The sequence below is a fragment of the Camelus dromedarius genome, chromosome 5, assembly GCF_036321535.1.
Source record: "Camelus dromedarius isolate mCamDro1 chromosome 5, mCamDro1.pat, whole genome shotgun sequence".
NCBI classification, from domain to species: Eukaryota; Metazoa; Chordata; class Mammalia; order Artiodactyla; family Camelidae; genus Camelus; species Camelus dromedarius.
Window position 1 is genome coordinate 21,675,091 of NC_087440.1, and position 12,909 is coordinate 21,687,999.

The 12,909-nt window shown below is 36.5% G+C and overlaps 1 protein-coding gene across 30 annotated transcripts in view; it reads right to left on the reverse strand.

Annotated features, from left to right (window-relative positions):
• MGA (MAX dimerization protein MGA) overlaps window positions 1–12,909 on the reverse strand; it is a 151,086-nt gene that overhangs the window by 20,186 nt on the left and 117,991 nt on the right. For 12 of the 30 annotated variants that reach the window (XM_031453264.2, XM_031453260.2, XM_031453261.2 and 9 more), the window contains exons 10-15: window positions 10,264–10,490; window positions 8,824–8,991; window positions 8,159–8,231; window positions 4,890–5,407; window positions 2,371–2,668; window positions 441–1,067 (exon numbers count right to left, since the gene is read on the reverse strand). In XM_031453264.2, coding sequence (XP_031309124.2) covers window positions 441–1,067; window positions 2,371–2,668; window positions 4,890–5,407; window positions 8,159–8,231; window positions 8,824–8,991; window positions 10,264–10,490 — 1,911 coding nt within the window. Of the gene's footprint in view, window positions 1–440; window positions 1,068–2,370; window positions 2,669–4,889; window positions 5,408–8,158; window positions 8,232–8,823; window positions 8,992–10,263; window positions 10,491–12,909 lie in introns of those variants that run through there. The other 18 variants (XM_031453271.2, XM_031453270.2, XM_010989286.3 and 15 more) reach the window with 16 other exon arrangements.

Here is a 12,909-nt window from a genome sequence, read left to right on the forward strand (position 1 = left end):
ACAACAGGCTGCACTTGCTGTGGTGTCCACCTTAGTTAACAGCTGCTCTACTGGCTCAGAGTTCCACTCCCATACACAATATTTCAGGATCCTGCAAATAGCATTTCCACTCTAATGTTTTTGCGTATTTTTAATCTCCTGAGGATCTCTAGCCCCACTAAACCAGCTGTCAAGGCTGTTCAAATTATCTCCAAGGCACCAGTCATGGTTTTTATTAGTGCTCTGTTTACAAAGTTGCATGAATTCTCAGTGACTGTCCTAACCCTGTATTAACCATGAGCTCTGTTATTTTTCATGTTCAGTTTTGCAGAATGCAAAGGTTTTTAGGAAGATATGGATCATATTTAGCAGAAACACCTGATATTCCTATTATCCTATCACAACCACAAAGTTATACAAATAGCTATACAGTAAACCAGCTAGTAACATCTAGGCCTTACCTGGTCTCTGGCTCACTGGTGGACTCCCATCAATTCCCGAGAGTATAATGGGAACAGAGCTCAGAGATGAAGTTGGTGTGGTCACCATGGAGGAAGATGCAGCTGTGGTCACCATGACTATGGAGGTGGAAGCAGTGGAAGCAACAGGAAGAGTTATGGTTGGAGGAGATGCTACCAAAGACTTAGGAAAAGCAACTGAAGCCACAGGGGTAGTTACCCCAGTCGTTTTGATAAGGTTCACAGTGGCTGTAGACTGGGTAGGTGTTACAAGGGTGCTGGTATTAGTTTCAGAGACCTCAACAACCCCTGCAGTGGTGGTACCAGAAGAATAAGTAGTTTCTTTAGTTCCCACGTCAGAAATAGCAGTCATAGGTGTCACAGCAGTAACATTCTCTAAAAACACTTGAGGGGTGGTAGTAGTGACAGCAGCAGTCACAGGGCTGCACACCTGAACTGGCTCAGAAGAAACCACAGGTGTGACGACCATTACTGGAGAAGGTCTGATACTGAACTTCTGTGGCCCTGTTAGGGGTTGGGGTGTGCTAACTCCAGGTATCTTCTGCTGCAGGGCTCCAACTTTACTCATCACAAACTGTGTGAACACACCACCAGGAGAGGGTCGAGCCGCTGCAAATAAAAATTTGCAGGTCAAAATTCTTCAGTTCTCATATTTTATTCTCATAGTGACTGTGTTTATCAACATTTATTGTGTACCACTGGGTCAATTTCTTACAGGTACTACCTACCTGCATTACACATGCCAATTTCTACCCACAGAAATCCAACACATCCTTCAACCCAACCAAACCTTTAAAATTCTAACAATAAGGGATTAAAATTGGGTGTTCCTTCTGAAATTCTGCTGGTTATGTAATATAGCCATACAGTCAAACTGCCAGGAAACTAGAAAGACAATACAGTAGCACACAACTTCATCATCTAAAACAGATGAAGAAAGTAAGAAGGAAATTGTATTCCTAATTCTAATTTTAAAACTTGTTTCCACTACTTCCTCCTGTCCCAGCACCTCCACCTCTTTATTGCTGTCCTTTTACAAGACAATTAAGTTCTGCATAGTTCTAAAATGTATAGACATTTTTCAAAAAAGGGCAGGATAAGATTATTATTTTTTTAACCTCACCAATTAAAGCTACTTTTAAAGAAAGTGGTAAAATGGGTTCTTTTTAAGGCATACAATGCCCATCCTCCATCTTCACACAACTCCAGCATTCAGCCAGAGATTTCAATTTCCTATTAGAGGAATAACAGAGCAAATGATATTTTTACTAAACACTCCTAAACAGATTTGAAACAACAAAAAGAGGAATCCAATAAGCCAACTGTATATATTCTCAATGCTAAAACAGAATTTCAAGAAGGTAATTTATTACAGACTCTAGCATTGCGATGCTGAACAAAAGAGGTTTTTATTCACAGAAAAGGAATGAACAGAATAAAGCAATGTATCCAAACTTGTGTTTTACAAGAGCCTTCTACTCTAAGCCCATACTAACTCAACGTACTTTGATATTGCAAGCTCCTTGGTTTCACAAGTTTAAGGAACATACAGATGACTCGTACCAAAAACACCAGTCCTTATAGGAGAAATATTATATTAGGATAAGTATTTAAGAATATGCCTTCCCTTTTTAAAAACAAGACTAAAAACCTAAGTCTTTTCTACATTAATAAAACAGTTTAAAAGTCTGGGAAATAACTGTAAAACTAACTAGAATTCAATTCATCTAGTGCTGCAGGTTATCAGAAGAGTTACTAAACAATTTTTTAAAAATTCACGCAAGATAGACATCAAGAATAAGAGTAATGCCAAATTCTGTATTTCTCTAATTTTTACAACCCCCGTATCTGTATCCACTGGCCGAGCACCAAGTCACAACCCTTTCCAAAACATACACACAGTCCAACTTACCAATTGGTCTTTTTGCCGGGACAAATGCCTTCAGATTCTTCCCAGGGCGACTTGTTGTAGTGCCGGAGGAGGATGTCGTTTTGGAATTGGATGTTGAAGGCAACAGGGTACGTGGTTTCCTGGATGCAGCCACCTTGGCATTGGATGCTACCTTGGAGATGACAGTACTGAGGGTTGAGAGGTCCAGGACTGAGGGTCGCAACCTGCCTGTGATATAAGCAGCTAGCCTATTGGCTGGATGCAATGCCCCCATCTGTCCCAATAGCAACTTAGCCTGCGGGTAACTCTTACCATTAACCTGAAACAAGTGGCAAAGAGAAATTCTGTAAAGATAAAATTCTCTTGCTAACTCATCTCCCTTGACAAGGGTTTCATTTTTACAAGGTTTTAAAAGTCTATTTTTCATATTTAAAGGGAAAAAGAGATGGACTTTTTCCATATGGTATAATCTGAGTATTTAGGAGGTGAAAAAAAATGCTGTGTCATTTGATATACTGAACTATAACTCATCTTCATTTTAGTAGTTTGGAAACAGAATTTAAAAACTCATCATACCTATATCCTAGATATGTGGAAGATACAGTCAAATCTAAGGACTCCTCCAATTGTTTTACTTATCAATAGCAATTCTAGTTAAGCGATTAACAATCATCAACAAAAAATGAGTAACTGTGTTCCACAGAATCTCTCTGACAAGACCAGAGGCATAATGAAGCCTTCTCACAAGGGTCCTTTAGGGCATCCTTCATATTTGGAAAATATATGGTGAATCTACTTTAAGTTATGAGAAAGCCACTGTTACAAATACCTAAGCCACAAAGTCATCTCGGTTTTCAGTTTTAAAAAAAACTCAACTTTGAAGGTAACTGTCATCATCTTTTGGACAAAACTTGGGCTTATGATAAATACTAGTCAAAACTCATTGTAATTTTTAAAATAGTCACTAAACTGTCAGATGAAAGTCAATGAATGAACAAGGTAAAGATTTTCCTCTGCTGCCTAAGTTGATAGACTGACAGAGCTGGGCAGCAGAATAGTTTTAAAAAGAAAGAAAAAAAACCTCCCAAGTTTCTTAACCAAGTTCTTTGTCATACTGCTGAGTGACTAGAGAAGATATCCTTTCCTGTATCTCCTTTCCATTGTTTAAAGGGGTAAGAGAGTGGAGTGAGAGAAAATCCTACTCTAAATTAATAGGGAACTGGTGAGAACAGCTACAGCAAGCTATTCTCTCCTCTAAGATATAAAACAAAATTACTCTTTGCTACTTAAGTAAAACTGTTATTTCCAGACAGGTCAGAAATACATGCCTCAACTTTGGTACAAAGAATATGATTTACCCATCCTAAAGTAAACATTACTATATAGTTTTCCAGGCTCTGTGGAGTTTGGGTCAAATATCCCTGTCTGCTCCTTTGGGACTCACTCTGAAGACTATTCAGCGGCTTCCCCAAAAAGTACATTACAATGCCCTGACTGCTTATGCAAGTTCATGTTTTATGGTGGCTTTCTGAGTCCTACACAGGAGAAGGAACACAAAATTTCTCTGACTGTATTGGGGGGGAGGGGTCCTAGTCTCACTAGAAATGATCTCAGGTAAGTCTCTGCTCTCAAAGTATGAAATCACAAATTAAATGAGAAGAAAATACTCTCCTCTTCACTAAGAGTTTGAGAAGCAGTTACACAGCAACTGCAATAAAAAATTTTTTAAAGTAGATCAGTCATATTAATGGAACAATCCTTAGCCCAGAGAAGCAGTCAAGCTAGTAAAGTCAAGTAACCTTAGCAACAATGTCAGATACCACCCCACATTTGCTACTCTGATATAAAAATGCATTTAATGTCACTGAGCAGAAGGGAGAAAATCTTTGACTGTGATTACATTTTACTTCAGAACTTTTCTTTCCAAAGGATTTTCTAGATGTCTGTATAATTTTACTAATATACCTGCCTGAATTAGTAAATTAGCAAGGATATAAATATTTGTCCTATAACATTGATTATACTGGCAAAAATCCTATGAATCAATGAAAAAAGTAATTAAGTAAACTGTGGCTCAACATTTTTAAATTTATGTATTTGAGTAACAACGTTACTAAATTAAAATTTTCTCCCAAGTTTCCAAACATCTACTGCCTATCTCAAAATTTCACCTCATTTTATATTGAAAGCTATCTGCTAATAGCCCGAGAACTAGACTGAATCCCCTTATTATCCTTGCTTGGCTGTCAAAATATCACCACAGCCCAGGTAATACAGTTTTAAGTAGGAAAATGCAGTTCAAGTCTGGGAAAAGTAGTAAGCTGACACAGGGCTCTACCATTCTGTTTGTAAAAGTGCCCAAAATTCATTCTAGGTATGCATCTAACCTAGGCCTATTACAAAAAGAAATAATGATTTTTGTCACCCAGTTCCCAGGAAATGCAAAAATAAATGATATAAGGCCCACAAAGGGCTCTGAAAAATCAAGATGTTACCTAAGTATAAAAAGGTGCTACATCCAGATTAAAGATAATTCTCACCTGGATAAGCCCAGATGTGCTTGAACTGGGTTTACGTTTATAGGCCACAAGCTTCCCTGCAGGAGAAAGCCCTGCATAAAAGGGCAGACCTTTGCCTCCATGTAATCTCTCCCTTACTGAATCCAGGGCATCTGTCTGCACAGGAGAGATATCATCCATTTTCCCAGGGGATAATGGACCGTCAGGAGTCTCTGATCCAGATTTCTCAGCCATATCATCTTGGTCTTGACATGATGGCATAGAGATTTTCACACGAGAAGAATAAACAGGAGGATTCTTTTCACCCCGGCTCTTTCGCTGAGAAGCCAACTCAATGATGAAGCTGCCCACCTTAAGTGACTGTGGCATGTTGCTATTGATGTGCTGGGATAAGATGCTCAAAATCTTATTCCGATCCTCCTCCCAGTTGCAGTCTGAGATGATTTCTATCAGTTTGGTGGGACCACCAGGTGACCTCTGATGCACATAGGAGGTAGAAGAGGATTCCCCTTCATTGCAGGAAGACTTCCAGCTCTTTTCTGATAAGGAATTGAAAGATATTTCTGCATCAAAGCATTTTGCACCGAACTTTGAAAGATTTTTATTTTTCCTGAGTTCTCAGGAAAGTGTCAGGGGCATAACAATTCAACAGTTGCCCAGTGTCCCATTGCCATGTACTTTCAGTGGTAATTAAACACTCACAATTTGAGAGTTTTCCAAGAAAAAGACTCTAGAGAATCAGACAATAATAGTCTTCACTATCCTGCTCACTGGGATCTCTTAATAAAATGGAGTCCTAAAAGACGGCTCTAAAAAGTCGTAACTATTACATAAGAACGTGTTAGCTTACAAAGCATGACCTATAACCAAGGTTAGGCTTATTTGGTACTGTTTGGTATTCTTGACATTAATATAGGCAAACCAAAGATACTTTCCAAGATGCTTTGTAATACATGATGTGTAGAGTCAATCCTAAAGAACAGCAAGAGATATTTTTTTTTCTTTAAGGTGTACTCTACCTTTAGTTTCTACTAAAAATACTTCTGAATTACTTCTGTGCCTTTAGATATGACTGCTTCACTTTCACATTTTATGCAAGACTACTCAAGTGGTCTCAAGTATTTATATTCATGGCAACATCTTAACTAAATGTGTATTTCACTAGACACCTGGATCTCTATAGCAGAATCTCCCAAAGTGCTATAGTTACAGGTATGTCAGGATACAGATCTCCTCAGCCTTTGGGGTGGTCATGCTCTTAGGCAGCCTCCTCCACTTACCTCAATGTGCTAGAAATATTGTCATTTTTTCTGTGTATCATACCATAAAGAAAAAGCTGGGAGGCAAATGAAGTCTTAAGAAGCAAAACCGGACCAATGGAACAGGACAGAGAGCCCAGAAATGAATCTACAAATCTAGATTGGTCCACTAATCTTCAACAAAGGAGGCAAGAATATACAATGGAATAAAGACAGTCTCTTCAGCAAATGGTGTTGGGAAAACTGGACAGCAGCATGTAAATCAATGAAGCTAGAACACTCCCTTACACCATACACAAAAATAAACTCAAAATGGATCAAAGACTTAAACATAAGACAAGATATAATAAACCTCCTATAAGAAAATACAGGCAAAACATTATCTCACATACATCTCAAAAATGTTCTCCTAGGGCAGTCTACCCAAGCAATAGAAATAAAAGCAAGAATAAACAAATGGAACCTAATTAAACTTATAAGCTTCTGCACAGCAAAGGAAACCATAAGTAAAACAAAACGATAACCTATGGAATGGGAGAAAATTTTTGCAAATGAAACCGACAAAGGCTTGATCTCCAGAATATATAAGCAGCTTATACGACTTCATAACAAAAAAACAAGCAACCCAACCCAAAAATGGGCAGAAGACCTAAACAAGCAATTATCCACAGAAGAAATAGAAATGATTAACAGGCACATGAAAAAATGCTCAATATCACTAATTATCAGAGAAATGCAAATCGAAACTACAATGAGGTATCACCTCACACCAGTCAGAATGGCCATCATTCAAAAGTCCACAAATGACAAATGCTGGAGAGGCTGTGCAGAAAAGGGAACCCTCCTTCACTGCTGGTGGGAATGCAGTTTGGTGCAGCCACTGTGGAAAACAGTATGGAGATTCCTCAAAAGAGTAGGAATAGACTTACCGTATGACCCAGTAATCCCACTCCTGGGCATTTATCCAGAAGGAATCCTATTTCAAAAAGACACCTGCACCCCAATGTTCATAGCAGCACTATTTACAATAGCCAAGACATGGAAACAGCCTAAATGTCCATCAACAGATGACTGGATAAAGAAGATGCGGTATATTTACACAATAGAATACTATTCAGCCATAAAAAAATGACAACATAACACCATTTGCAGCAACATAGATGTTCCTAGAGAATGTCATTCTAAGTGAAGTAAGCCAGAAAGAGAAAGAAAAACACCATGTGAGATTGCTCTTATGTGGAATCTAAAAAAAAAAAGAACATAAATACAAAACAGAAATAGACTCACAGACATAGAATACAAACTTGTGGTTGCCAAGGGGGAGGGGAGTGGGAAGGGATAGACTGGGAGTTCAAAATTTGTAGATACTGACATGCAAATGTAGAATAGATAAACAAGATTATGCAGTATAGCACAAGGAAATATATACAAGATCTTGTGGTAGCTCACAGCAAAAAAAAATGTGACAATGAATATACGTATGTTCACATGTAACTGAAAAATTGTACTCTACACTGGAATTTGACACAACATTGTAAAATGACTATAACTCAATAAAAAAAATGTTTAAAAAAAAAAGAAGCAAAACCAAGAATAGTTAACTCCCTAGACACTATCCCTCAATCTAGTGATTCTGGCAGTAACCTTTATTAGATAAATCAGTGATACTCCTTCCTTTGTCCCTCTGCATTTCTCCAATGGCAGAGCTATTAAGAACCTGTGGGAAAATTTCAATAGCTAATGATGCCAATGTTGCGGAGGTTTGTAAAGAGGGTTAGAAAAAAAAATCACGGACTTCATCCTAAATATCTCTTACAACAACATATCACGTCAACACCACTGAATTGTATTTCTTAGAAAAGGAGTGACAGACACAGCAAATAACTGGAAAAAACTTATCATCTCTATTTTTAGCAAAAACTAGAAACAGGGTAGTTAGACATATTCTGGATTAGTAGCTTTGGTTTCTTCCCATTATTATTTGAAACCACACCTATACAATTACTATCTAAATCTAGTTTTCATTCTGACCTTGTGATTTATCAGAATCATCCTCCAGGTCACAAGTCATTGGTTTCAAGGGCTGCTGTTCAGAATCCAGCTCCTAAAGATGAGAATAACACAGAAATACTTCAATTTGATACATATTTAATATCAATAGAAAGTGGGACATAATCTCTCAAAGCAGCCTGAAAGAGCAGAAAGATTGAGCTCAAAGAATATCTTCATACCTACATGCATAACTATCATACTATATAACCACAAAAACAAGTAGTCTTGCTCTCTCAAGTCCTTGATAATGACTGAATTACCAAGAAAAGAATTAACATTGCATTTTATAGTGTAATTCTATAAAGAAGAAAAAAATTTGATGTTTAATGGAACAAGTTTCACTTATTCAGAAAATTCACCTATGTGGATACATGCAAATCCTAATTGTGGATAAATGATTTAATTAAAACCAGAAATGTTTAAACTTAAAAATTACTCCAACATCAGAAAGAATAACTTTCAACGCCCCTAAGGGACTATTCTCTAGAAGAAGTATGCAGAGAAACAGACAAATTGATATACACATCATGTAAACCTCAGCACCTCAAGAATTACTCCAATTATTCTGATAGTAATGTAAATTCTAATACCAGCAACAAAGAACTGGAAGTTAAAAAGAGAAATTTATGCAATAAGTAATTCACCTTTACGCTACAGTTCTCAGGACTCGAATGACATGAGCCCTGCTGCTGGAATGATGAGGATGGTGATGGTTGCCTCTGTTCCTTTTTTCGTTCATATACTCTAACTCGGGCACAAGTCATCATACTTTCAAAGTACAAGTAGACTGGATCCTTGTCTTCTTCCCGAATCTGTTAAGTTTCATACAACAAAACATTCCAAACATTGGGGAAAAACATCTTGGCACTTCAAAAGGAAAAAGATGTTTAATCTTATATCTAAGTGTTCTATTACAACACCTGACATTTTCAAATGTAAACTTTAAATAATACAGTTACAGTCGTATATGCTGGATCTTGGGACAGTCAGAAAGGACCTGCCTCTCTTTCAAGAAAATTCAGCACACCAGAGCAGTGTTTCTTAAATTATCTGCAGTGAAGGATAAATTTCTTAATTACCAGTCACACATAGGCTGATACTTATATAAAATACAATAAAATACTGGAAAAACACATGGAAAGTACAAGCCCAAGTTTTTCAGTATTAGATTTGGTATAAAATTACCCTACCAACTCGTAGTGAAAATTTCTAAACATCTATTCTCATTTTCTATACTTATTTTATCACAGACTAGTAGCAAACAGTTATGGATCAGCACTGGTACAGAGACCACACTGAATAGCACTGTACTAATGAATCTTTCTTCAATTTAATGGACTGGAAAGACTGAAATGGATTTAATAATCAGAACTGCTTAAGCTTTAACACAAGAGAAGCATCAGCTTTTACCTGTCAGAATTCACAAAGTCACGTCAACTGTTATGTTAAATCTTGAACTTTATTGTTATTGTATATAAAGAAATTTGCTCTAAAAAGACATTTACTTTTTAAAGCTTTTTCTTGATGTTTTTCTAATAATGTGTACTATATCTCAATCAATCTCTTACACTACAGGAATAAGAATATCTTTAAGAAGGTTTTTGCATGTCATGTTTTAAAAAAAAGCCCATCTTTATTTGATCCTCCTGAAGAGAGATTTGGCTATCTTTAAGAATTACAGTTGAATTGTAATTTGAATTGCACAGGTCCACTTACATGGAGGTTTTTTCAATAGTAAATATTACAGTACTACACGATCCTCAGTTGGCTGAACTCACACATGGAGAACCACAGATTCAAAGGACTGATTGTAAAATTATATGCAGATTTTTAACTGTACAGAGGGTCCATGCTCTTAATCCCCACGTTGTTCAAGGGTCAACTGTACTACTATTTACTTTTACTTTTATTACATTCTTAAGTGCCATCAACTAAACTGATTAAGTCAGAAAGGTAGATGGCTTGCAGACATATTAGCTGAAAGCACCATGATTCACAAATACAAACCAAAAATCTGGTGGACATCTATCATCTTTACAAATGATTTTTGTAACTTGCAATAAAAGATGTAACTCCAAGCTTACCACAGGATTGGGTTTGGGAGTATATGACCGTGCAGGTTTAGCTCCAGGGAGCAATTTGCCCTTCACAGTAGGAGATAAAACTTCTGGCTGAGGCAACAACAATGGTTTCATAGGCTCAATGACAGAAGGCGTTGGGATATAAACTGGCTCTGGATCTACTTCACCTTCTACTTTCACCCATAATGGATAATGTCGAACAGGCTGTTCAGGCTCGGTTTCACATATAGCTTAACAAAAAAAAAGGGGAAGATTTTTAGATGCCTTTGGCAACAAAAGTTCACTGAGGCACTGCCAAAACAAAATATTCTCCCTCATAAAAAGCATTAACCCATTAAAATAATCAAACAGATGCCCCCTAAAAAAACTTTAGTTACCCTCATGCACTTTAACTTATTCATCTATTAACCAAATATTTGTTGAATACCTATTATAAATCAAATACTGTTTTAGACATGAGTGAACACCAGCTATGAATAAAAGAAAAGTTCTTGCCTTCAGAGTTCGTAATCCAGTAGAAGAAAATCAACTAATAGACATACAGTATCAAATAATGATAAATGCCAGGTAGAAAAATAAAGCAGGGTAACGGATGAAGAGTTAACCAGAGATGCTAATGTAAACTATGGACTTCGGCTGATAATAATGTGTCCATGTTGGTTCATCGATTGTACCAAATATGCTACACTGATGAGTGATGTTGAGGGTAGGGGAGTATGTATTTGTGGGTAGGGAGGGATATGTGTGAACTCTCTGTATTTTCTGCTCAATTCTGCTGTGAACCTGAAACTGCTCTAAAAAAAATAAAGTCTGTTAAAAAAAAAAAAAAGACTTAACAGGAGATGCTATTTATATTTAGCATGGTCAGAAGAGGCCTTCTCTGTTATCCTGGAAAGGTAATCATTCTATACTACAGTTTTTAATTTTACAAATAACAAATATTTATTGAACCTTACTATATATACAGATTCTAGGCACTAAGTATGTTTTAACTCACATAACTGTAACAATAGTACTTGAGAAGCAGAGGTTCAGGGAAGTCCAACAGTAAGATGCAGAACCAGGATCAAACCTGGTCAATCCAGCTCCAGAGACCAAGCTGTTACCGTTACCTTCTGATGACAAATTCTATTCAAAAGCTAGCCAGAACTCAGCACAGGAGCAAAAATATAATCAACAGACAAGCAAGAAACCCAACTGAGATGAAATCTTACTATCAAGAAGTTCTCCACAAAGGAAATTATGCACTGATTAGTAACCAAATTAAATGGAGGATCTAGGTTAAGAAGCTGCTGGCTTTATTCTTAAAGCACACTGCCTATTCTTATCAAGAAGACAGCTACAGAGAAGCAAACACTGTATTCTGCATTTCAGTGGTCAGTGATCAGACACTATAGCTGATTCTAAACCAAAGATCCCAAATTTCTGCCTAAAGTCACATAAAATGTGACTATGCAGCATTGATTAATCTTTAATTAACAAAGCAGTATCCAAACTACTAGCTGATTTCATAAGTATATTTGTTCTGAACATTAAGACCCAACTAATGAGAACGAATGTATGTTCCTATGTGATTGAAGTATTGTGCTGTACACCAGAAACTGATACAACATTGTAAACTGACTGCACTTCAATAAAAATACATTAAAAAAAAAAAAAAGACCCAACTAGTAAAGAACAACTTTGCCTAAAAGGCTCCTAAGGCTAACATACATACATACATACATATATATTTTACATATATATATAAAATATATATACATACACACACATACATAAACATAAAATACTGAGTATAACCATAAAATACTGAATAAAGGCTTAAAGATTAAAATAGGGAGTTAAAAACATTTACAGCTAGAAAGTGAGAGCCAATTACTTAGTTAGCAGTCTCTGTTAACCAACCTTTTTAACAGGTCATTCATCATATAACTCACAAAGGCTGTTTAAAAAGGCAGTATTCATCCATGTATCCAAGTATCTGAATGCTTACTATGTATCAGACTTTGTTAGACATAGTAATGAACAAAACTGATGAAAACCCTGCCTTCATGGAGTTTACATTAAAGTTGGGGGGGGGGGGGGAGAGGGCAAGACAGGCAATACATAAGACAAATAAGGAAAATATGATGGATTGCGGTGTTTATGACAAAAAAAGAAGAGAAGTAAAAAGTCTGTTTAGTAAGTATGTATGAGTATGTATTTTGAGGGCGAGTGCTGCAATTTTTAAAAGGGTAACAAGGGACACCTTCACAATGAAGGTGGTGTATATAGTAAAAACTTTGTCTAGTTTTACTAATCATTTTATACACATAATAATTCTACATTTTCTACATTTAAAAATCTTCAGGTCAGTTTATCAGTTTATTGTCTTACCTCTCTCAATCATCTTTCAAAGATTTTCTAAGCTTCCGTAAACCAAGGATTATACTAAGATCTCTTTTCATCTTTTGAAAAAATTAATACATAGTACAGTACTCCTAAATACACAGTAGAGTACATCAAAAGAAAATCTCTTAAAATGTCTTAAAACGTCTTAATTCCTCATAGGGACTCAAAGACAACTTTAAAGTTTCAATTGTGGATAAAAGGAAAAATGGTGGTTCCAGTAAACAGGGGAGTATATAAAAGAGGCTAACTGAGAATGGA